The sequence below is a fragment of the Sceloporus occidentalis genome, unplaced genomic scaffold (genome assembly GCF_023333645.1).
Source record: "Sceloporus occidentalis isolate IW3139 unplaced genomic scaffold, rSceOcc1.0.p SCAF_6, whole genome shotgun sequence".
Lineage (NCBI taxonomy): Eukaryota > Metazoa > Chordata > Lepidosauria > Squamata > Phrynosomatidae > Sceloporus > Sceloporus occidentalis.
Genome location: NW_028316986.1, coordinates 2,610,888 through 2,637,774, shown reverse-complemented (window position 1 = coordinate 2,637,774; position 26,887 = coordinate 2,610,888). Strand labels below are relative to the sequence as shown.

At 44.0% G+C, this 26,887-nt stretch overlaps 1 protein-coding gene across 1 annotated transcript in view; it reads left to right on the top strand.

The window, feature by feature from the left end:
- The first annotated feature begins 10,492 nt into the window (after nt 1-10,492).
- SCARA5 (scavenger receptor class A member 5) overlaps nt 10,493-26,887 on the top strand; it is a 139,153-nt gene continuing 122,758 nt past the window's right edge. The window contains exons 1-2 of the mRNA XM_089528720.1: nt 10,493-10,540; nt 15,823-15,942. Of these exons, the coding sequence (XP_089384846.1) occupies nt 15,831-15,942 (112 nt within the window). The 5' untranslated portion in view covers nt 10,493-10,540; nt 15,823-15,830. The remainder of the gene's footprint in view (nt 10,541-15,822; nt 15,943-26,887) is intronic.

Here is a 26,887-nt window from a genome sequence, read left to right as displayed (position 1 = left end):
GATCAACATTCAAAATGACCTGAATAGACTTGCAAGCTGGGCCAAAACTAACAAAGTGAATTTCAACACGGAGAAATGTAAGGTACTGCACTTAGGGTGGAAAAATGATATACACAGATATAGGTTGGGGGACACCTGCCTTAAGGAGATATATATGTGTGAAAGGGATCAAGTAGGCCACAAGTTGAACAAAAGTCAACAGTGTGATGCAGCAGCTAAAAAGGCCAATGCAATTCTAGGCTGCATCAATAGAAGTATAGTGTCTATCAAGGGAAGTAATAGTGCCACGGTATTTGCTTTGGTCAAGCCTCACCTAGAATAATACTGTGTCCAGTTTTGGGCACCATAATTCAAAAAGGACATTGAGAAACTGGAGCATGTCCAAAGGGGGGCAACTAAAATGGTGAAGGTCTGGAAACGATGCCCTATGAGGAATGACTTAGGGAGCTGGGTATGTTCAGCCTGGAGAAAAGAAGGTTAAGAGGGGATATGATAGCCCTGTTTAAATATTTGAAGGGATGCCACATTGAGGATGGAGCAAGTTTGTTTTCTGCTGCCCAGAGACTAGGACCTGAAGCAATGGATGCAAGCTCCAGGAAAAGAGATTCCACCTCAACATTCAGAGGAACTTCCTGAAAGTAAAGGCTGTTTGGTAGTGGAAGACACTCCCTCAGAAAGTAGTGGAGTCTCTGTCTTTGGAAGTTTTTAAAAAGAGGCTGGATGGCCATCTGTCAATGGGGATGCTTTGATTGAGAGTTCCTGCATGGCAGAAGAATGGGGTTGGACTGGATCAGGGCCCTTGGGGTCTCTTCTGATTCTATGTAGAAATAATGCAGCTTGACATCACTTGAAGTGCTGTGGCTCCATCCTACAGAGTCCTGGGATCTGTAGTTTCCAAGCTGTTTAGCCTGCTCTGCCAAAGAGTGCTGGTGCCTCACAAAACTGCAAATCCCAGGGTTCCATAGCACTGAGCCATGGCAGTTAAAGTGGTGACGAAGTGGATTGTTTCTGCTGTGTGGATGCAGTCTCAGAGCCAAGCCTTGAGATCTGGCAACTATGGTCTCTCACAAGGATTCACCTGTAACTTTCCAACTTTTAAAAGAGTTACTTTATTTATCCTTCCCGTTCCTGGCCCCTGATGCAACTACCTCTTTAGTAAAATTATAGATTTACTGGCTCAGGAGTACGAGAATTTTCTCCTCCTTTTAATACGAAGCTCCATCTGAAGAGCAAAGAGAGACGTTTTGTCCTGCTGTCCGTGGCAATTTTAAAACGAGGAGGAAAAATGGATGGTTTATTTATTAACCTCTTTGCTGAATGCACTTCCCTGTCATTCTTGGAATTAAAAATGAAAGTTGCTTCAGAGCTCTAAAAATAGGTTGAAAGCACTTTAAAAAACCATAGTGAGTCTTAGTTAAAAATTAAAAGCAGTTTTCAGACAAATTAAAACCCCGTCTGAGAGAAGAACGGAGGTCTTCTTCCAAGTTGGTCCTTGCTTAGAGACTCTGGATCTTTGCCTCTGATCTGTCCAGTCCTTCTTCTCAGAGGTTTGGTCGGATGTAATAGTTCAGTTGAAAATGAATGAGAGATCCAAGCAATTATCCTTCTTCCATCAAACCAATCAGACTGTCTAGTTGCATAGAGTTCCAAGGACCCTTGCAACTCAACACACACACACACACACACACACACACACACACACACACACAATGAAGAATCATGTTGCTGGAAAGTTCCTCAAGAACAGAGAAGCAGAATAGAGTGGCACTAGGACTTCCCTCAGTCTAGAGTCACTATACTTCTGTTGATGCAGCCTAGAATCGTATTGGCCTTTTTAGCTGCTGTTGGCTCATGTTCAACTTGTGGTCCACTACGATTCCTAGATCCCTTTCACATTTACTATTGTCAGGCCAGGTGTCACCCATCCTATATTGGTACATTTCATTTCTCTGCCCTAAGTGTAGTACCTTACATTTCTCCCTGTTGAAGTTCATTTCACTAGTTTTGGTTCAGCTTTCTAGTCTATTCAGGTACTTTTGAATTTTGATCCTGTCCTCTGGAGTATTAGCTACTCCTCCTAACTTGGTGTCATCCGCAGATTTGATAAGCATGCCTTCTATTCCTTCATCCAAGTCATTGATAGAGATATTGAATAGCAGACTGGGCCCAGGACAGAGCCCCACTGGACGCCCCACTGGTCACTTCTGTCCCAGATGAAGAAGAGGAGCCATTGCTGAGCACCCTTTGGGTTCGGCCGGTCAACCAATTACACATCCACCTAAGAGTTGCATTGTCCAGCCCACATTTTACAAGCTTGTTTGCAAGAATCCCATGGAGGACCTTGTCAAAGGCCTCTTTCCCTGGGATCCCTGTATTAGAAGAGGGAGGCATCTAGGGCCCCCTCTTTAAACTGACTCTGCACCGCCACCTTGTGGCTCTCTTCTGTCACTGCTCTCTGTGATATCATCTTCCAAACAGACAATATGCAGCAGAGCATTTGGGCTTTTAGCAAAGTCAGACAAAAACCCACCAAACAGCAGGGACGCAGCTAGGATTTTAGGAAGGGGGGGGGGGTCCAGACTAAGTGCCACCATTATAATGGGGCTTGGGTGCAGCGGCACAGCAGCACACACCATTCATTTTTCTAATGGAAGGGGGGGGGGGTCCGGACCCCAAGAACACCCCCCCCCCCGCAAACAGTGATACTTTTACTGGCTATTTGAAATGTACAATATATTTGTTGCAAGCTTCTCAAGCCCCACTGGCTTCTTCATCAGGTCAGATGTTACAAACCAAACAGGAAAAAAACTGGAGACGTTAGTAAGATGCTTGCATTTTGCTGTTTCTATCCTTATTTAAGATGGCATGGAGGAAGGTAAATTTTGCAGGCTGCCTTCTCCTCTTCCTTCTGGCCATGTGGGAAATGGGAGTTTTTCAAAGTCTAGGAAAATTAAAGTCCATCTGCCTATCAACAGGACTCTTCTCTTGCAATCCTGTCAAATTTACCTTCCTCATACCATCTTAACTAAGGGCAGAAACAACAAAATGCAGGCATCTTATTAATATCTCTAATTTTTCTCCTGTTTGGTTTGTAACATCTTGCCTGATGAAGAAGAAGCCCATGGAGCTTCCAAAAGCTTGCAACAACTATATTGTGCATTTCGGGGGGCCAGTAAAGGTATCACTGTTTGCTGGATTTTTGTCCAAACAGACAGGAGAGACAAAGGCTGCATCTACATTGCAGAATTAATACAGTTTGATACCACTTTAACTGCCATGGCTCAATGCTAGGGAATGGTGAGATCTGTAGTTTGAGAGGTGGACTATGACTCTGGAGACCAGGGTTCAAATAACAGCTGGACCTAGAGCAAGTCACACACTCTCAGCCTCAGAGGAAGGCAAAGGCTGATTATGTAGATATGGAGGGCTGACTGTATGTACTTGTGTGTGTGTGTGTGTGTGTGTGTGTTGGTGTTTGCTGTGTGCCTTCAAGTCATCTCCAACTTATGGCAACCCTAAAGCCGTGCATTTTTCTTGACAAGTTCCTTCAGAGGGGGTTTGGTATTGCCTTTCTCTGAGGCTGAGAGAGTGTGACTTGCCCAAAAGTTATCCAGTGGGTTTCCATGGCCGAGCGAGAATTCGAACCCTGGTCTCCAGAGTCATAGTCCAACACTCAAACCATTATACCAGAGTTTCCCAAATTTCGATCCACCCGATGATTTGAATTTGAATTCCCAGATGCCCCAGTTCGCTTGGCCAGCAGCCAGACTAAAATATCTGGAGGACCAAAGTTTGGGAACCACTGTAGGATACCATACTGGTTTCTCATATATATATAGTATATCCATCCATCTAAATCCTCCAAAGGAACTGAATCCATCTGTTCCTCTTCTGAGCAACTTTGGTGTGTGTGTGTGTGTGTGTGTGTGTGTGTGTATGAGAGTCAGAAGGAAATCAAGTGGAACAAGAGTCCTTTTTCTGGAGACGAGCAAAACAACTCCCGTGTTGTTTCCCCCTAAAATGGATGTTGGCGTCTCCATCTCTCCATCCATCTAAATCCTCTGAAGGAACTGAAGCCATCTGTTCCTCTTCTGAGCTCCTTTGGTTAATCTGAAAAAGCCCCAGTTGGATACAACAGTTCTCTAAGCCTCTGGGCTTGTCAGAAACAGCACCAACAGGAAACCCCAGACATGGATGTTAATGTTTCTGTCCCAGACATCATGCCGAGGGGCAAAACACCCGGCGATGTGCGTCGGCTGCGTGGGCAGGGTGCCGGTTATGATCAGACGGCCTCACTTTCCACTCCCAATAAAGTCCAAGCAGTTGGAGTGATGTGATGGAATGCAAAAGGGATGCAAGGAAGGAGGGCACACAGTTGTGGGTTGCACATTTGTGGTTGTTAACTGCCCTCAAGTTGATTTCGACCCATGGTGACCCTATAGATGAGACATCTCCAAGACCCCCTGTCCTCCACTGCTCTGCTTTGGTCCTGCAAGCCCATATCCATGACCTCCCTAATAATGTCCATCCATCCATCCATCCATCTAGCATGTGGGCTATTTTTCTACTTCTCTCCACCTTCCCCAGCATTATTGCTTTTTCCAAAGAGTCCTTCCTTCTCACGATGTGTGCAAAGTACAACAGCCCCAGTTTGGTCATCTTGGCTTCCAGAGAGTTTTTCACCTTTATCTGCTCTAGGATCCACTTGTTTGTCCATTTGGATGTGCATGGGATCCTCGGCACGCTTCTCCAGAACCATATCCCAAATGAGTTGATTTCTTTCCTATCATCTTTCTTGACTGCCTGGCTGTCACATCCATCCATGGCAATAGGGAATACATTGGCTTGTCTAATTCTGACTTTTGTGCTGAATTGCATGTCTTTGCATTTTAGGATCTTTTCTAGTTCTTTCAGAGCCGCTCTTCCCATTCTTAATTTTCTTCTGAGTTCCTTGCTGCAGTCTCCATTTCTATCCATGTTTGATCCCAGGTATGGTCATTCTTTGACTATTTCTATTTCTTCATCGTCTAGGTTGAACTTGTGAAGGTCCTCAGTGGTCATTATTTTGGTTTTCCTTATGTTCAATAGTAAGCCTGCCTTTGCACTTTCTTCCTTGATCTTCCTTAGTTGTTGTTCAAGATCTGTGAGCTTTTTGCTAGGATTATGGTGTCATCTGCGTATCTTAGATTGTTGATATTCCTTCGTCCCAATTTTCACTCCTTCTTCTTCTGTGTCCAAGCCTGCTTTCCTTATAATATGTTCTGCATACACGTTAAACAGAAAGGGTGAGAGGATGCAGCCTTGTCTGACCCCTTTCCCAATTGGGCACCATTCTGTTTCTCCTTGTTCTCTTCTGACAGTTGCCTCTTGTCCTGAGTACAGGTTTTTCATCAGGGCTATCAGATGCGCTGGCAGTCCAATGTCTTTAAGGGCCTGCCATGGCATTTCATGATCTATGCAGTCAAACTTGGGATACTGCAATATTCCTTTTCCTGCAGCCGTCCCAAGACAGTTTGCTGCCTGAGGCAGGGGACAAACAGGCTGCCCGCCCACCCCTCTTCTATTACCTTTAAAGAATTGAACCCAGGCTAGCAAATTGCTTCTTCTTTCAGCATCATTGGTAGGAAAGCATCCTCTACCATGCCTTAGCAATACTTGGAAGAGTTACTCTTTTGGAGTTACTCCCATAGTCATGTTCACTGGGAGATTCTGGAAGCTGTAACCCCAAAATTAAACTTTCTGAAGCTCCAGATGTTGCTCGTAAATGATCATGCTAGACAGGGGATTCTGGGAGTAGTAGTCCAAAACTGTAGCTCTCTCAGGCTCCAGCTTTTGCTTATGAATAGTCATGCTGGCTTGGGGATTCTGGGAGCTGTAATCCAAAAATGTAACTTTCTGGAGCTCCAGATGTCACTCATAAGTGGCCATGCTGGCTGGCTAGGGGATTCTGGGTGATGCAATCCAAAAAATTAGTTCTCTCATGCTCCAATTGTTGCCTATCAGTGGCCATGGGGGTAGGGGATTCTGGGAACTTCAGTCCAAATGTATTTCCCAACCTTCCCTATGCTCTGGATGTTGCTTATGAGTAACTCTTTCCAAATGATGTTGTAAGAGCTCCTGACAAATAATGTTTTTTCTCCTTCCGCTCTGCCTCTGGTGCATTCATTAAAACAAGGGAATACTCATGGAATACTTTTGCAAGCGTATTATCTATTCCTTTTGAAAGGTTATGCCTTGCCTGAATTGCTTCAATTACTGCGCCAGAGAAGGACAGACTGAACCTCCTTGGCTCCGAAAACAGGCATCGTTCTTAAAAGGAATCAGAATAGACAAAGAAGAAAAGGAATATTTGATTTTCAAGGTCTGCAGATCTGCAATGAAGCTGGGATCCAAAACTCCAGGGAGCAAAAGGTTTTCTTCTTTGGAGGAAGCAGAAATTGGCTGCCTCTGCACTGCAGAAATAACTCGGTTTGACACCACTTCAAATTAGGGGGAATAGCTAATACCCCAGAGGACAGGATCAAGATTCAAAATGACCTGAACAGACTAGAAAACTGGGCCATAGCTAACAAAATGAACTTCAACAGGGAGAAATGTAAGGTACTGCACTTAGGGCGGAAAAATGAAAAGCACAGATATAGGATGGAGGACACCTGGCTGAATGAAACTACGTGTGAAAGGGATCTGGGAGTCCAAGTAGACCACAAGTTGAACATGAGTCAACAGTGTGATGCGGCAGCTAACAAGGTCAATGCAATTTTAGGCTGCATCAATAAAAGTATAGTGTCTAGATCAAGAGAAGTAATAGTGCCACTATATTCTGCTCTGGTCAGGCCCCACCTGGAATATTGTGTCCAGTTCTGGGCACCACAATTCAAAAAGGACATTGAGAAACTGGAGCCATGTGTCCAAAGGAGGGCGACTAAAATGGTGAAAGGTCTGGAGACCATGAAGCCCTATGAGGAACGACTCAGGGAGCTGGGAATGTTTAGCCTGGAGAAGAGAAGGTTAAGAGGTGATATGATAGCCCTGTTCAAATATTTGAAGGGATGTCATATTGAGGAGGGAGCAAGCTTGTTTTCTGCTGCTCCAGAGACTAGGACCTGAAGCAATGGATGCAAGCTCCAGGAAAAGAGATTCCACCTCAACATCAGGAGGAACTTCCTGACAGTAAGGGCTGTTCGACAGTGGAACACACTTCCTTGGAGTGTAGTGGAGTCTCCCTCCTTAGAGGTCTTCAAACACAGGTTGGATGGCCTTCTGTCGGGGATGCTTTGATTGTGATTTCCTGCATGGCAGGGGGTTGGACTGGATGGCCCCTGTGGTCTCTTCCAACTCTATGATTCTATGCCATTACTCAGTGCTATGGAATTCTGGGAATGGTAGATCTGCAGTGCTGATGCAGCCATTCTCAGGATTCCAGGAATGCATTAGCCTGTTGCCAGCAGCAAAGAGCCACAAAAAGTCTGCTCCGGTGTGGAGATCTATGGGAAAGGCCCTTCTCTCAGGCTGCATCTGTGCTGCAGAATTAATGTAGTTGTTTACACCGCTTTAACTACCATGGCTCCATGTAGAGGATGCTAGGATTTGTAATTTTGTGAGATACTTAGCCTTCTCTCTGAGAGTTGTGGTGCCATGGTAAACTACAAATTCCAAGATTCCATAGGATGGAGCCACAACGGCTAAAGTGTCGTCAAACTCCATTAATTATGGAGTGCAGATGCAGCCACTGTGCATGCCTTGCCACTGTGCACAGATTCACATTCAGTTGTGCATTTGGTCGCACATTCAGTGGCCATTCGTTTCAGTTGTGCATTTGATCGCACATTCAGTGGCCGTTCATTCCACTTGTGCATTTGGTCACACATTCAGTGGCCATTCACTCCAGTTATGAGTTTGGTCGCACATTCGGTGGCCGTTTGTTTCAGTTGTGTGTTTGGTGCACATTCAGTGGCCATTCATTCCAGTTGTGCATTTGGTCGCACATTCAGTGGCCGTTTGTTTCAGTTGTGTGTTTGGTCACACATTCAGTGGCTGTTCGTTTTAGTTGTGCGTTTGGTCACACATTCAGTTGCTATCCAATGCACAGCAAATTCATCACATGAACTCCACATGCCAAGAGCTATGCTTTCAGCCCTAACAGAGGATCCCAACCTAAGTATTTCTTGTTCCAGCATTGTCTGTCTGGTTGCACACAGCTCCTCCGCCTCTTGCAATGTGAGAGGCAGACCCTCCCTCAACAACAGGGTTCAGGGAACGGGGCCAAAATACCTGCCCCCCCATGGATTGGAGAACCGAGAGATAAACACAGCTGTGCCTTTGGCAGTGTGGGAATGTCCAGCCCCTTCACCCATCTTCTAAGGGAGGCTGCGTTCAGAGATGGAGATGGAAAGCGCTCAGAGGACTTTTTCACACAGAGGAATGTATCACTGTCCGGAAAGAAGAAGAAGAAGAAGGGGGGGGCAATCCAAAAATGCAAGAAATTACGTAGTAGCTTATCACACACATAGACCAACACAGCATCCATCTGAAAGAGAAAGCAGTGCAAATGCAAATGAACTTACCACATTAGTACATACCCATTGGCTTCTTGATTTCGAATTAGCGTCTTTGCACATGCGCAGGGAGGACAGGATCCCATGGCCAAACTGGAGATGCATTTCATACTAAGGCAGATGCGAATTGACTGTGAATTCACAGTGGAAAAGGACTGTGAAAAGGGGAAATTACTATGAAATGCAGAACAAGTAGCACTGGACACTGACCAAAATAGCCAAAATGCATAAGGGAGCGTCATAAGTGAAAAACAGATTTTGCATTTTTAAAGAGATACCTATCCCCACAGATTTTGGAATAATCACCAAACAATAGGCTAGGATCCCGTTGGAGTCAGGATCCTAGAATCATAGAGTTGGAAGAGACCCCAAGAAGGGCCCTGATCCAGTCCAACCCTATTCTGCCATGCAGGAACTCTCAATCAAAGCATCCCTGACAGATGGCCATCCTGCCTTTGCTTAAAGCTATTACATAACTGCAATCTCAGTGACGAAGACATTGAAATAGTTTGAGATTTTCCATACTTTGGCTCAGCCATTAATCAAAATGGAAACTGGAGTTAAGAAATCAGAAGGAGTGTTTTGATTGTGAGTTCCTGCATGGCAGAAGGGGGTTGGACCTGATGGATCCTTAGATTGTATGCCTCTGGCAGCATTTAAGGTTTTGAATCGATTGTATCTGTAAAGTGCCACATAAACTTATGGTGCAGTTGTTATTATTATTATTTATTAACATTTATTTATAGAGCACCATAAAGTTTGCATAGCGCTTTACACAGTAAGGATCAAATAAAATATGGGAGGAGGAGAATAAAAACTTGCCAAGCGGCGTACAATCTAAAACAACAACATTATATGATTAAAATATCTCTAAAATAGTACTAACAAATATAACATAAAGACAAAGTAAGCAGCAGGAATGCCTCCCTAAACAAAAGGGCCTTCAATTCATCCTTAAAATTAGCCAAGGAAGCAATAGTTCTTAATTATGTGGATAATAATAATAATAATAACAATATAATAGTAAAATAATAAAATAAGAAATAGAATAAAATAGAATAATACTAACGTAACAATGTAATAATATTTAAATAGTATAATAAAATAATAAATATGAAATAATAACATAATAAAATAATTATTATAATAAAATAAAAATTAAAATAACAATAAATATAATATAGTAATAAAATAGAACAACAACACAAAAATAACAATATCATGATATATAAATAATATAATAAAATAATAAAATAAAATAGTAATTATTATAATAAAATAGAACAACACTAACATAACAATAAAATAATAATATATAAATAAAATAATAAAATACAACAACAACAACAACAACGAAGGCAACGACAAGGACAGCAATAACAATCATGGCCCTTGGGGTCTCTTCCCATTCTCTTCTTCTTCCAAAAGATGCTGCTCCTGGGGCTGCATTCCCAAAGGCCGCCACCAGGGGGCGGGCCTCTCTATGCGTTTTCCTGCAGCCCGCAGCGTCCCGCAAACTTTTCCAAACAGAAACTTTTTGCAAAGCCTTTCCAGAGCTATTTCTGCAGAAGCACAGATACATTCCCCCAAAGTCCTCCCTTTGCAGCTGGCCTTGCCTCCGAGGCTGCCTCGCAGTCCCTCCCACTCCATCCCCAGACCTTGCTCAGCCTCAGCTTTGCTTGCTGGAGAGCTCCTGGCTGCAGAACTGGGAAGAGCCAAGGGGTCCTTGGGGGCACTTGGCATCTCCCTTGCCTCCTCGAGAGTAGGGGCCCTGCAAGAGCCTCTCCAGGGGATCATTCAAGGGGAGGCTGGAAGCTCTGCCTCGCCTTGGAAGTAATTTGGGAAACCAAACCAAAAGTTTGATTTAATTTTATTTTTTAATTTTTGCAAAAGTTATTTTTAATAAGCTCTTTTTGCTCCTTCTGCAATGCTGTGGAGCCAGGTCTAAAGCCATTTGGAGCAGCCAAGCTCTCAGCCACCTTCAGGTGAGTAACTTAGGTCTTCTTGGGTGCAGCTGCACTGCAGAATTAATAATAATAATAATAATAATAATAATAATAATATTTATTTGTATACCGCCCTGTGGCGAACCAATCCGGTTTGGCACCGCTTTAACCGCCATGGCTCCATCCTTCACAATTTCTAGTTCGGTGTAGTCCCAGAGAAAGCTAAATAGTTCACAAAACTACAGCATTGCATAGCTTTCAGCCATGGCTGTCAAAGCAGTGTCAAACTGCATTGATTCTGTAGTGCAGATGCAGCCCTTTCTCATTCATCCAAAGGCTGAGATGTGCAGGGAAGATGCTTTTGCTGGCTGGCATTTGGGCAGCACCTGGGAGGGGAAAATTAAAGCTACTTTTGGGAATTAACAGGGGCACAAATTTGGACTGCAACTCCCATGTTGTTGTTGGTGGGGAATTTGGAGAGTTGCAGTTGAAAAGGTGGCCCCAGAATGACCATACTGTGTCTGCCACCAGCTTTCTTTCCCTTAGCCTCAGTTTTCCTGTCTTTGAAAATGTGGGCTAGCAAATGCAACTGTTATGTGGATATGTACTTGGTTGACCGACCAAACTCAAAGGGTGCTCAGCAATGGCTTCTTGTCTTCGGGGCGTCCAGTGGGGCTCTGTCCTGGGCCCAGGGCTATTCAACATCTTAATCAATGGCTTGGAGAACAGAATTGGGGGCATACTTATCAAATTTGCAGATGACACCAAATTAGGAGTAGCAGCTAATACTCCAGAGGACAGGTTCAAGATTCAAAATGACCTGAATAGACTAGAAAGCTGGGCCAAAGCTAACAAAATGGATTTCAACACGGAGAAATGTAAGGTACTGCACTTAGGCCGGAAAAATGAAATGCACAGATATAGGAGTATGGGGGACACCTGGCTGAATGAGAGACTTATCTGTGTGAAACTAGACCACAAGTTGAACATGAGTCCTTTCACATGTACTTTCATTCAGCCAGGTGTCCCCCATCCTATATCTCTGCATTTCATTTTTCTGCCCTAAGTGCAGTACCTTACATTTCTCTGTGTTGAATTTCATTTTGTTAGCTTTGGCCCAGCTTTCTAGTCTATTCAGGTCATTTTGAATTTTGATCCTGTCCTCTGGGGTATTAGCTATTCCTCCTAATTTGGTGTCATCTGCAAATTTGATAAGTATTCCCCCCAATTCTGTCATCCAAGTCATTGATAAAGATGGTGAATAGCTGAGATGTCTCAGCTCAGAGGGGAGAAGATGGAAGGACACACTGGGTTTCCCTTCCCCTCAGAGCCCAGACCAACTACATTTTCATTATTATTATTATTATTATTATTATTATTTCCTGCCTTCTCCCCAAATGGGACACAAAGCAGCTTGCATATATATATATATATATATATTTAAAAAACACCCAATTAAAAGCATACAAAAGTAGGCTTTAAATGGAATTAATCACCTGAATCATTTTCTGGGACTTGACAGCTGGTAGGAGGTTTGGGATTGAAAGTGATGCATGCTTTTACAGGATGTGTGTTTTAATTGATGTTGTGCTTTGTGTATGTTGTGTGTTAATTTTTTGTTGTCCTCCACCTCAATGCAATGTTGGAAAGGTATGAAGACAGTTTGGATTGTGTCTTCCTGCATGGCAGAATGGGGTTGGGTTGGATGACCTTTGGGTTCTCTTCCAACTCTAGGATTTGGGGAGTAGATAAAAATTATTATTATGATTATTAAGCAGCATGGCCCTGGTCGGGTGGAGCGAAGACACAGATCTGTGTAAAGCAAGAGTTAATCTCTGCCTGCATGATGCAAAATTTCTACCACCTTCTACTTCACCAACAGGTTTCTGTTCTCTGGTTGGCACAAGGTTTCAGCAGAAAATCCAGTCCTTCTTACATAGCTTTGCACTTAACTCTGGAAAACTGACCCTGAGGAATCTGCATGCTTCGGGTGCCAGACATGTCTTGGCTTTGCTCTGTTGGGCATGAGAAACAGAGGGCTAAAAAGAAGCAGCCAAGGCTGACCATTTTAATGGGGCGAGGGTGGCACTGGACGGATCAGAGAGGCAGCCCACTCCCGGCCAAGGTGGCGCGTGGGTTGAAATTTCAAAGGTTTGGGGGATGAAAGGAAGGCTTTAGAGATGAAAGGTGGGAGTAGAAGGAAAGGAAGAAGGAAGGGTCCCCTTTCATCTCTGACGCCAGGCTGCAGATGGATTGGGCATCTCTTTAAAAGAGGTGCCATAGAATTGGAAGAGACCACAAGGGTAATCTAGTCCAACCTCATTCTGCCATGCAGGAACTCTCAGTCAAAGCACACTTGACAGATGGCCATCCAGCCTCTGTTTAAAACCCTCCAAAGAAGAAACTCCACCACGCTCCGAGGGAAAGCGTTCCACTGTGGAACAGCTCTCACTGACAGGAAGCTCCTCCTAATGTTGAGGTGGAATCTCTTTTCCTGCAGCTTGCATCCATTGTGCCATCTCCTGTTCTCTGCAGCAGCAGAAAACAAGCTTATTCCCTCCTCAATATGACACCCCTTCAAATACCTAAACAGGGCTATCATGTCACTCCTTCATTGTCTCTTCTCCAGGCTAAACATACCCAACTCCCTTGGCTTCCTTTAGATGAAAAAGAAGGCATGATGGACCTTAGCAATCTGAACCTTTGTTTGGATGCAGAGAAGAATTTATTATATACTTTGCTTAATTGCTAGTATTAAGATTAAGTTGGATAAAATGGAAGGGTGATGTTTTTGGACCACAGGACCCAGAATCCCCAGTTCAGCTTGAATTCAATCCATCTATGTTCTTCATCCTGGAGAGAAGTGACCAGTGGGGTGTGTAATGGGGTTCTGTCCTGGGCCTAGTGCTATTCAACATCTTTATCAATGATGAAAGAACAGGGGACATGCTTATCAAATTTGCAGATGACATCAAATTAAGAGGAATAGCTAATACCCCAGAAGAGAGGATCAAAATTCAAAATGGCCTTAATTGATAGAAAGCTGGGCCAAAACCAAGAAAATGAAATTCAACACAGAGAAATGCAAGGTACTGTATTTATGCAGGAAAAATGAAATGCACAGGTATAGAATGGGGGACACTATCTTAAGAACAGTACATCTGAAAGGGATCTGGGAGTCCTAGTAGACCACTAGTTGAACATGAGTCAACAGTGTGATGCGGCAGCTAAAAAGGCCAATGTAATTCTTGGTTGCATCAATAGAAGTATAGTGTCTATCAAGAGAAGTAATAGTGCCACGAAATTTGCTTTGGTCAGGCATCACCTCACCTGGAATAATACTGTGTCCAGTTCTGGGCCCTCCCTATGCAGGGTTCCATTCTGGAACACCCCACACACACACACACACACAGCGTATGGGGGGAAATTGTACATTCAAACCCCATTAGTTTCAATGTGGGAGTTTTTCTGTGTTCAATGCAGCGCATGCGCCACGGGTGCACACACCATTCATTTCCCAGAGGCTTAACCTTCCACATAAGGTTAAAGCCGCATATAACGCACCTGTGTATGGCAGGCACACTGTATAGTGTCTGGATCAAGTGAAGTAACCACTCAATTCTGCTTTGGTCAGGCCTCACCTGGAATAATGCTGTGTCCAGGTCTAGGCACCACAATTCAAGAAGGATGTTGAGAATCTGGAGCATGTCCAGAGGAGGGCTACCAAAATGGTGAAGGGTGTGGAAACCATGAAGCCCTAGGAGGAGAAACTGAGGGAGCAGGGAATGTTCAGCCTGGAGAAGAGGAGGTTAAGAGAAGCATAGACATGTTTAAATATTTGAAGAGGTGTCACATTGAGGAGGGAGCAAGCTTGTTTTCTGCTGCTCCAGAGACTAGAACACAGAACAATGGATGCAAACTGCAGGAAAAGAGATTCCAGCTCAACATTAGGAGGAACTTCCTGACAGTAAGAGCTTTTCCACAGTGGAAGAAACTGATGCCTTGGAGGATGGTGGAGTCTCCTTCTTTGGAGGTCTTTAAATAGAGGGTGGATGACCATCTGTTGGGGGTGCTTTGACTGAGAGTTCCTGCATGGCAGAATGGGGTTGGACTGGATGGCCCTTGGGGTCTCTTCCAACTCTATGGTTCTCTCATCCTTTTCTCCTCTGAGCTCTGCCCAGTCAAAATGCTCCTTAGGGCACTGGAATCTCTATTTTTCATGCGTATTTCCCCTTCCCTCCCTCCCATTTTTTTTCTATTTCCCCAATCCAAATACATTGAATTACATTAATTAAAGTGCTCTCTCAAAATAGATTCATCGACAGTACTTAAAGTGCTCCATGCAAGTACCAATAATGGGACTTCTCTTTGGGTTCAAAGGATGAACACTTTTCTAGGCTGCAGATGTTGGTTGACTCTCTTCATTGATTTTCTGCCCCTCTCAGGATGCTTTAAAATATTTTTAGAGGCCAAGGCTGCATCTTCCTTGCAGAACTAACACACTTCAACACCGCTTTAACTGCTACTGTCTATGCTATGGAATTCTGGGACTGGTAGTTTGGGGACTACTATTTAGCAGCAATTTGAACCCAGGTCTCCGAGAGTCCTAGTCCAACACTTAAAATGCTTGCTTTGCATTGGCAGGCCAGGACATTTTTAAGCCGACATTTGATATATAATTCATATCAGGTGGGGTTTTCTTACAGTGGAGGCGGATTTTAGCTATGTTTTGAACTTTGGTATATTTTTATATGATTTTATATTTTGTGTAGATGATTTTAGTTGTTTTGAATTTTACTGAGCTTTTAAAATGATTTTATCTGGAAGCTGCCTTGGGTCCCTCCTGGGAGAAAGGTAGCATACAAATGAAAACAAACAAACAAACAATAAATAAGTAAATAAAAATCACTGCACCATTCTGACTCTAAAAACATGCAGCCCTGTCCCAGTTTTCTTGACCAAATATATCCTGAGGAGGTTTTCCAATGCCTTCCTGAGGCTGAGAGAGTGAGACTTGTCCAAGATCACTCAGTGGGTTTCTGTGGCTGACCAGGGATTCGAACCCAGGACTCTCGGAGTCGTAGTCCTACACTCAAACCACTGTACCACCCTGGCTTTCAGTAAACTTTTATTCAGAACAAGTTTCCCATTAGAAGATGGGGGAATGTGACTTGCCCAGGATCACCAGCGGGTTTCCATGGTTGAGCAAGGTTTTGAATCTAGGTCTCATGGTCCAACACTCAGACAGCTACACTTGTGACCCAGTAAGTTTCTGCCCCATCACCAGTTCCTCACTAGTTCCTCCTGTATTATGCCTGCAGGCCAAGAGATGGAGAACAAAGCCATGTACCTGCACACCTTCAGTGAGAAGGAGAACGGATCCATTTTTGAAGAACCATTTGATGAGAAAAACCTCTCCAAGATGAATCTCTGTGATGACGGTAAGGGTTGCGAGGGGATGTCTGACTCTCAGACTTGGGGACCCCCTGCTTCTATTATGGTGAGCCAGTTGGTCACTCCTGGACAAATGTTAGCAGGTGGTCCGAACCTTAGCAGGTGGTTCTAGGCATGAGGTATCAATAGCGGTATGCAGGGGATGTGGATCACATTGGGTGACACCTCATGGAGTGGTCCCATAGAATCCTAGAGTTGGAAGAGACCCTAAGGACCGTCCACTCCAACCCCATTCTGCCCTGCAGGAAATCACAATCAAAGCATCCCCGACAGATGGCCATCGAGCTTCTGCTTAACGACCTCCAAAGAAGGAGACTCCATCACTCTCCATTGAAGGAGTGTGTTCCACTGTCAAACAGCCCTTTCTGTCAGGAAGTTCCTTCTAATGTTGAGCTGGAATTTCCTGCAGTTTGCATCCATTGTTCCATTGCGTCCTATTCTCTGGAGCAGCAGAAAACAAGCTTGCTCCATCCTCAATGTGACGCCCCTTCAAATACCTAAAGAGGGCTATCATATCACCTCTTAACCTTCTCTTCTCCAGGCTAAACATCCCCAGATCCCTGAGTCTTTCTTCATAAGGCATGGTTTCCAGGACCTTCACCATTTTAGTCTCCCTCCTCTGGACACATGGCTCCAGTTTCTCCATATCCTTTTTGAATTTTAATGCCCAGAACTGGACACAGTATTCCAGGTGGGGCCTGACCAAAGCAGAATAGAGTAGCACTATGACTTCCCTTGATCTAGACACTATCCTTCTATAGACCCTAATGCATTGGTGAAAAGAGATACCTTTTGCATCTGGGAGCTCAGCAAGCTGGGTAGGGAAGCAAGTCTTCTCCCTTTCCCATCATCCAGCAGCTCCTCCAGACCTGGAAAAGGCTGTTGAAGAGAGTTGGAGGAGTGTGGGTTAAAAAATGATCCACACTGGATGTCAGGGATACTTGGTACACCGCTGTCTAGGCAGGAGTCTTTTCATATTGCTCAGGCAGGAGATTTAACTGGTGCTGACTTGACACCCTTAACAGGACCAACTGAAGTTATTTTTATGCTCTCAGGCATTGGAGCTTTTGCTGGTTGTGTACTCCTGTTCTTTGCTACCTCTGAGCCTTGATGAGTAGGGTTTTGATTTTTGATTTTGATTTTATGGTATGTTTGATTTTAAATTTTTGGACCTGCTGTGGACAGGGTGAAGCAGACTATTTAAACAATCAGCCTAGAGATGCCCATACCTTCAGGTGTCTTGCTTTGACAGGGACTGTTCTGCCTGATCCTCTGCTGTCCCACTTTTCAGCTCCTTTTAAAGTGCCCTGGTTTCTCTAACTTCCTCCCTTCCTCCTCAGCTCAGTTGCATTGCTAAAAACTGAGTTCAGAATTCAAAAGTAATTCTCATTCAATTAACTCGGCAATAGGAAGAGGAGATGTTCTGCATCACTTATCCTTGTCCTAAGCCAAGACTGTCGTGCATCTTGAGTCAATGTCTGATTTTCCCATGAAGAAATTTTCGAGATAAAGTAAGGCTATGAAGCCCTGTGATCCTCCCTTGCCAAAAGCCAACAGCTTTTTCTGTTCTTTCCATCACCACTGATTTGTTGGTAACTGCCTTCGAGTCGATCGGGACGCATGGCATGACATCTCCAAGACCCCCCTCTGTCCTTCACTTTTCTGCCCAACTCCTGCAAACTCATACTCAGAGTGGTCTCTTGAATAGAGTCCATCCATCTTGCATGAGGCCTTGCTACTTCCCTCTACCTTTCCTAGCATTACTGTTCTTTCCAGTGATTCATGCCTTCTCATGATGTGTCCAAAGTATGATAACCTGAGTTTTGTCATCTTGGCTTCTGGGGAGAGTTCTGGCTTGATCTGTTCCAGGACCCATTTCTTTGTCCTTTTGGCTGTCAATGGGATCCTCGGCACTCTTCTCCAGCCCCACGTCTCAAATGAATGGATTTTCTTCCTATCATCTTTCCTAAGTGTCCAACTCTCACATCCATACATGGTAATAGGGAATACAATACACAATTCTTACTTTTGTGCTCAGTTGTATATCCTTGCATTTAGGATCTTCTCTGGTTCTTTCATGGCTGTCCTTGCCATTCTTAATCTACTTCTGATTTCCTGAGAACAGTCCCCGTTCCGATCAATGTTTGATCCCAGGTATGGAAATTCTTTTACTATTTCTATTTCTTCGTTGTCGAATTTGTGTAGGTTCCCTCTGGTCTTTATTTTGGTTTTCTTTATGTTCAATAGTAAGCCTGCCTTTGCACGTTCTTCCTTGACCTTTCTTAGTAGTTGTTCCAGGTCTTTGAGGTTTTATGCTAGTACTGTGGTGTCGTCTGCATATCTTAGATTGGTGATATTCCTTCCCCCTATTTTCACTCCTCCTTCTTCTGTGTCCAAGAACTGCTTTTCTTACATTATGTTCTACATATAAGTTGAACAAGTAGAGAAGATAAGATGCAGCCTTGTCTAACTCCTTTGCCAATTGGTGCTGCTGCTTAAATCTTCTTTTAAAGATATGGGTTCCTCTTTGCCAACCAATTCAAGATCTGGCAGGGAATCCCAGCCAACCAGGGATCTTTACCAATTAGGGATCCTGCAAGTGATCTCAATTAATCAGGGATTCTGCATAGAATTCAGCTGTAGTTTGGAATGGAGATGTGAGGACTGAGAAGTTTGCAGAGTTTGCTGGGCCCATGGGAATATTGCAATCTTGTTGGTGTTCCTGTTGCTAGTAAGTAAAACACATGTCCCTTCTCCCCGCCTTAAAATGAGGTATTTTTTTGTCCAGCACAGCTGCCGAAATCTAAGAAAGGGAGTGGTTAGTTTTGGGAAATCCGAGCCAATTTCCTTCATGCTCCTCAAGAGCCTGATATAAGTGTTAATAATGTCCACTTTGCAAAAAAATAATAATGTAGCAACTGTCCTCATGATGAAACCCCCGTTTCCATCTGTTTGGCTGGTGATGCCATAGTAAAGATTGCAAATTGACAATAAAAATATGCTGATAATTAATTACATACTGACCTCCAGTCAGAAGAGGCAGCAAATGCTGGAGGCATCAGTTTAGTTACCCCTTAAAATGCATACTTTAAAAGCCCTGTGTTTTCTCCAGAGATTTAAGCAAAAGGATGATGTCAGGAACAGGGTTTTATTGTTTGAGAATCCGGCTGTAGCTCTTCACAAATCACATTGCAGCCAATTGAACCGATTGCCCTTTGCTTGCATCCACCGCACCTCTCTTAATTCTTAATCCTTTGGAGAGAGAAAACGTTTTATTTCTATGGTAAAGGTGGAAACCTGAGAATTGGCTTGAGATGACTTTGGTTAGATGTTGGGTGAAGGATTGCCAATTGAGGATCGTCCCAGGCCTTGAGGTTTCCTGGGCAAAACCTGAGACTAAGGGGCTGGTAATGGCATGAAGAGTTCGGCATTAAGTACCAACCACAGTTGCTTACAGCTTCTCATTCAAACATACAGGACCATACTTTTCCTTTGTGAAGTCAAAGGCTTTCATGGCCAGCATCCATAGTTTTTTGTGGGTTTTTCAGGCTCTGTGGCCATGTTCTAGAAGAGTTTATTCAGAGAAGATGCCAGCCACAGATGCTGGCGAAACGTCAGGAACAAACTCTTCTAGAACATGGCCACAGAGCCTGAAAAACCCACAAAAACCATACCTTTCTTGTTCGAAAACTGAGACAGAAATCATAATTACATGGGTGGCTCCCAGATCAAAAACAGGTTTTTGCTTTGGACAGTTTTTCCCCAAAGTCCTTTTTTGCAGTTGTCGTTGTTGTTAACTGCCCTTCGGTTAACCCTGACTCATGGCGGCCCTGTGGATGAGATCCCTCCAAGCCTCTGCTGCTCTGCTCAGGTCTTGCAAATCCAGGCTTGTGACCTCTTTGATTGAGTTTATCCATCTGGCATCTGGCCTTCCTCTCTTTCTTCTTCCCTCCATCTTGCCCAGCATTGTTGACTTTTCCAGTGAGTCTTGCCTTCTCATGATGTGTGGCCAAAGTATGACAGCCTCTATTTAATCATCTTGGCTTCCAAGGAAAGTTTGGGCTTCATCTGTTCCAGGACCCATTTGCTTGTCTTTTTATCCATGGATGGTATCCTCAGCCCTCCTCTCCAGCACCACATCTCAAAGGAGCTGATTTTCTTCTTACTTGCTTTTTTCACTGTCCAGCTCTCTTATCCATACGAGGTGATGGGGAATACAGTGGACTGGATGATTCAAACTGTAGTGCTCAGCTGTATCTTTTTACACTTTAGGATCTTGTTTAGTTCTTTGATGATTCTTTGCTCTTCCAGTTTATCAGACAGGACAGATCCTGTGCAGAAACAGGATTTAAAAATCTGGAAAAACCCGCAAAGCAGGTTGATTTTCAGACACGTCGGGGTTAATAAGAAATAATGCGACATTAACCTGAGCGGAAACTTGACAAAGCCTACTGCTTTTTACTTTCGGGATTTTCCGAAAGTAAAAAAGAGCCGGTTTTGTAGAGTTTCTGTTCAGGTTAATGTCGCATTAATACTCATTAACCCTTATGTCATGTGAAAATCAACCCACTTGTGCGGGTTTTGTCCACTTTCTGTTCGGATTAACCCCCAACATTGTCTGAAAATCTATCCACTTCTGCGGGATTTTTCCAGTTTAAATTCAGTTTCTGTACAGGATCCGTCCTGTGTGAAAAACTCCCTGGTCTCCTTCTGATTTCTTGACTGCAGTCCCCATTCCAATCAATGCTTGATCTAGGAATGGGAAACGCTTTATTTCAATTTCTTCATTGTTTAGGCTGAATGTATGTATTTCTTCTGTAATCATTATTTTTGTTTTCTTTGCTGAACATAAAGAATATCATATTGTTTAAATAATTGAAGGGGTGTCCTATTGAGGAGGGAGCAAGCTTATTTTCTGCTGATCCAGAGATTCAGACATGGAGCAGTGGATGCAAAATATAAGGGGATTATCACGCGGGAAGCTTACTGTTGGCAAAACTCTCCAGGAGCACAGAGGTGTGATAGCCGGCCGTGCTTCTAAATCGTCATTGAGGCATCCTCTCCCATCCTCAAAGCATTCGCAGAGCAGCCATTTCTTCAGTAATGAAAGTTTCCTGTTATTGAAGAAATGGCTGCTCTGCAAATGCTTTGTCAATAGGAGAGGAGCGGAATGCCCCAATGACGATTAGAAGTGCAGCCTGCTATCACACCTCTGTGCTTCTGGAGTGTTTTGCCAACAATTTAAATACAGTAAGTGTCTCCGTGTGATAATCCCCTATTTCCTGATGGTGAGAGCTGTTCAAAAGTGGAAGATGCTGCCTCTGAGTGTAGTGGAGTCCCCTTCTTTGTAGGTTTTTAAACAGAGACTGGATTGTGTCTTCCTGCATGGCAGAATGGGGAGGGACTGGGTGACCCTTGAGGTCTCTTCCAACTCTATGTTTCTATTATTCTCTTCCTCCTGTACCACAGCTGCTCATGCCCCCCCAGTACTCCATCCAGTGGGATTTCCCCCCCCCCCCCACTGGAGAGCCCTGCCAAGACCCACCTTGGCACTATCCCCAAAGCCCCCAAGAACTCTTCAAAAATTTTAAACTGGGGTTTGTGTAGTTTTCAGTCTGAAAACCACCCAAACACTGCTGGCAAATTCTTTCTCCAACCCACATAAATTACAGAAAAGTGCTATGATGTCATTTCTTGCCACCATTTTGAGAAAGTCCACAGAGGAAAACAATCCAAGCTTGCCCTAGGACAATGTGGCCCATGGAGGAGAGTTTGGGAAGAGGAAAACAGTCCCCAGATGCCATGTAGTCTGATCTGCACAGCAGAGATAATGTAGTTTGAGACCGCTTTCAATGCCATGGCTCAATGCTATGGAATTCTGGGATTTGTAGTTCCCAGGATTCCACAGCATGGACCATGGCAGTTAAAGTGGTGTCAAAATGCATTATTTTGATAGGGCAGATTAGACTGAAGTTGCCCACCCACTGCTTTAAATAAGCTCTAGATGGACTTCTCCCATCAACTTTTGCATCTATTTGACCCTGATCTCGCATATTAAATGTTGAAAACCCCCAAGAAAATCACAAAGAGAAAACAACAATTTGCACAATACAAGGTTCAGTGAGATAAATTATACTTGTAAGAACAGCTATCACTTTTGATGAATTATGGAATTGTGTTCCTTTATTGTTTAATCTCATACACCCCTCTATATTCATTCTCCTTCCATTTGTCTCTTGCACATAAGCAAGAGGCGCGAGTCCGAAGACTGCAAAAACAGAGGGAGGACTGTGTGTGTGTACACACACACACACACACACACACACACACACACACACACACAATGTTCCCTCCGCATTCACTGGGGTTGGGGTGAAGGACCTCCATGAATGTGGGGGGAAATGCAAATAACCCGAGAGAACACCTCTCTAGGGCTGCTTTCCCACTATGATTTAAAGCACATTGCTGATTGGGTTATATGACCGCTGTTCCCATTTGAAACTGCTTCCAATCTTACTTTGATCGATTTCTGTCGTGATAAAGCAAGGCAAACGCAAAAAACCCTGATTTTCAACACTAGCTTTCTAGTGGTTCTTTTGGAAAGAATCGATTCCGGAGTGTGTTCAGCAAGTGAGAACGACGGATCCGAATCGCATCATTCTGGAGGAGAGGGACTAATGGCAGAGGGGTGTTTACCTTCCCTCCCCAGTTTTTGGGAGATCCACCATTCTCTGTCCCCCATCTCTCAGCTCTGCCTTTGTGCTTCTGGTGTGACCTATGGGCTCATGATTTTATTAAAATTAAAATTGATAGAAGATTCAATTAATTGATTTTACAAATACTTGCAATTACTCGGGCGGCAAGCTGGGCGATCGGGCCAACGGCAGCTCACTGAGGCAAGTAGCTGCAAAACCAATTAATCGAATCTTCTATCAATTTAAAAAAATAGTTCCCAAGCTGGGCTGCCGCTTATGTCACCGATGGCGCACAGATGATTGACATGCATTTTGAAGCGGTGCAAATTAGTGGGGACAACAGTCATGCCAAAAAAGAAGCGATTACAAGAGGATAATGAAAAGATTCACTTTCATAGTGGGAACGACGGACCTTTTGGAATCGGTTCACCGAAATGGAGGGAAGGCGAATTGCAAACCTGTTTAATTGTAAGTGGAGATGGGGCCTTGGAATCTCCAGGTCCTCCAATGCAACTCTGTGGTCATCATCTGCCAGAGGCTGACTGTAGAATCTTTCTGGAGGACCTACAAATGAGAAGTGTTTTCTCTAGAAATGTCCAGGCTCTCCAGCACAACTCTTATGGTCAACCTCTGGCAGAGTTGTGCCAGAGGACCTAGAGATTCCTAGAGAGAACGTATTAATCAAAACCGCAAATAATCAAAGCCGCAAATGTGGAGTAAGAACTGTTTTGTTGTGTTCACTGGAGGCATAGATTTCCTAATGTTGGGGAGTGGTTTCTTTTCCCAAATCCCTTGCACCCTTTAAACTGTGATCTAATTGTGGAAGTCTAACCCTCTTCCAGGGGAAGCTTATTTCAGCTTCTCGGCTACATATTGCAAAATAAATGAGCTGAAACCAGCTGGGCTTCCTTTCTGAAAGCAGCAGGTGGAAGGAGCCTTGGAGACGACGGTGTGTGTTTCTTCTGCATTTGGTTGCTAGGATCGCCCCATTCATGGGATTTGGAGCTTGTTTTGAGGATGGGCACGGCCGCTTGCATGCAATTGCTGAGACCTCCCTGGCCCAAACAATTAGGGAGCCAAGCGCTTGGGCCCGGCCCAGGGGTGCCCTCGGCACAGCGGTAGATCCAGATGGTGTTTGCAGAAATGGGCAACAGTCACCAAGCTGGGAGAGCAGCCGAAACCTCTCCACGGTTGCCAAATGAAGTGCAAACGAGTCCCCAGAGAGCTTTGCCCAGCTGTTGTCAGGAAGCCAGGAGAGCAGCTGCGGAGGCAGGTTAAGTGCCAGGTGGACTGAGAAAAAGCCCATCTTGGTTTTGCCCAGGATGTCCTAACCACAAAGAAGACCGGGCACCGCGAAAGGGAGGACATTCCAGAAAAATGGAGGACATTCCCAAATTAAAATCTGAAAACACTCCTAGGAGTTTTATCACACTGCTGCTGATTCTAGCATTAAAGAGAGATTAAAGTGCATTTAAATGAAGCAGAAATGGCAAGTGATTGCATGCAATTGTGCAAATAAAGCGATATTAGAAATGCATTGTCGGTGAAATCCCAAAAGTAAAAAGATGCACGTTAATGCTTCTTTGTGACTACTTTAATGGCGGGTTTGGTGCGACGTGTGAAATTTTTCTGGGATATTCATGGGATAAACCTCCGATCTCCTTTGTGTGATAAACTCCTTAGCAATGTGAATTCATGCTTCTTTGCCATGCTCCAAATGGAGGACATTTTGGCATTCCTCCTGAACAGAAGGTGGAAATGGAGTACGTGTCCTGGAAAAGGAGGATGCTTGGTTTTTCTGAATGGAGGATGCTTTGAAATTCCTCCTGGACAGCCAGTGGAAATGTAGGACATGTCTGGGAAGAGGAGGATGTCTGGTCACCCTGGGTTTTGCCTGAGATGTAGTAAGCCAGACCTTGGTCTGATGGGTAGAGCTATGGCACAGAGCGTGGCACATACCCCCCAACAGACCCAATTTGGTAGGAAGGGTCCCAATGATGAACCCACTGGCCTGTTACAGACTGCCAAAATAAAGCTGCTTCGGGTCTCTTTGGAGGTATGCTATTTAAATGATGCATGCATCCTAAGAATCTGGAAGCTGCACCAAAAGCTGCACTCCGATGCTTAGGAATGGAGTGTGGCTTTGGCACGGCCTCCGGACTCGTAGGACCCATGCATTTTTTAAATAGCATACCTCAAAAGAGACCTGAAGCAGCTTTATTTTGGCAGTCTGTAACAGGCCAAAGTCACTTTTTCTGCTGCTTTTACAGTCGATCCACCATATGAACGGATTATCCACATATCTACATATTCAAGCATTCATGGCTTGAAAATAGTAAAAAAAACCATTATAAATTCCAAATAGCAAGCCTTGGTTTTGCCATTTTATATAAGGGACACAAGTTTACTATGCCATTGTAGTGAATGAGACTTGAGTTTTCATGGATTTTGGTATCCACGGGGGGTCCTTGAACCAAACCCCAGTGGATTACAAGGGCCCAGTGTACAGGTTCCACACCTTGTTCTGCCACACTACAGAATTAATGCAGTTTAGCACTGCTATGGAAACCCAGGATTTGTACTTTGTAGTGGCACCAGTTTTCTGACCGAGAAGGCTAAATATCTCACAAAAGATGGAGAAATGTAAAGTACTGCTCTTAGGAACAAAAAATGAAATGCATAGATATATGATGAAGGGCACCTGGCTTAAGGAGACTTCTATGTGTGAAAGGGATCTAGGAGTCCAAGTAGACCACAAGTTGAACATCAGTCAACAGTGTGATGCGGCAGCTAACAAGGCCAATGCGATTCTAGGCTGCATCAATAGAAGCATAGTGTCTAGATTGAGGGAAGTCATAGTGCCACTGTATTCTGCTTTGGTCAGGCTTCACCTGGAATATTGTGTCCAGTTCTGGGCACCACAATTCAGAAAGGACATTGAGAAACTGGAGCATGTCCAAAGGAGAGTGACTAAAATGGTGAAGGGTCTGAAAACCATGCCCTATGAGGAATGACTTAGGGAGCTGAGGATATTTAGCCTGGAGAAGAGAAGGTTAAGAGGTGATATGATAATAGCCCTGTTTAAATATTTGAAGGAATATCATACTGAGGATGGAGCAAGCTTGTTTTCTGCTGCTCCAGAATGCAAAACAATGGATGCAAGCTCTAAGAAAAGAGATTCCAGCTCAGCATTAGGAGGAACTTCCTGATAGTAAGGGCTGTTTGACAGTGGAACACAAATCCCTTGGAGAGTGATAAGAGTCTCCTTCTTTGGAGGTCTTTAAGCAGAGGCTGGATGGCCATCTGTCAATGGGGATGCTTTGACTGAGAGTTCCTGAATGGCAGGGGTTGGACTGGATGTCCCTTGGGTCTCTTACAGTTCTATGATCCTATGAAAACTACACATCCCAGAGGTCTACAACATTGAACCATGACAATTAAAATAGGTGTCAAACTGCATTGATTTTGCATTGCGGATGCAGCCCTTTTCTCTGCGGACACGGAGGTCTTCATCTGACGCTCCAAACTTGGCTCCCCTTTCATAATGATATTTCCTGCCTGTGTTTAAAGTCAGGGTTGCAGTTGTGCAGCATTTTAAGGCAAACCTTGGCTCAGGAGCTCTGTGTTGGCAAACGGTTTGTGAGAAATTCCCCATGCCAGAGTTTTTTATTTTATTTTTAACAAAACGTACCCTCTCTTTTGGAAGAGCTTTGTTTTATTTTGCAGAAGGGGAAGAAGGAAAAAACAAGACAAAACCTCTTCTCAGTGATCAAATTTTTGTATTTTTCTCTTGGCTGCGACGTCCGGAGAGCGATATTCCTTCTGACAAGGAGTTATTGGAAGTCCTCCAATGTCCAAACTGATAACACCTTGGTTGGCGGAGTGAGGCTCCTTTTGCTTCCTCCAGGCTCCATCAAACAAAAGGGCCTTCGGCTTCACATTCAACAAAAGGGGCTTTGTCCGCACAATTAGTTTCTTGAGTTTGTCGGTGCCAACAAAGGTAAAACTCGTTCATTTGGGCAGCAATTGGCAAGTTTTACCTATACAGCACTAAAACATTTTTCCAGATGTAATTTCACACAATTGTATTTGTGAGAAATTCAGTGTACTCAGCCTAAGAAGCAGCAGACAGCCTCAGGCAAGAGAGGGGCAATTACTTTTCTCAAGGGAAGTTACTTTTCTGTTGTTAGTGGGATTGAAACATTGTTGTTGTTGTTGTTGTTGTGTGACTCCAACT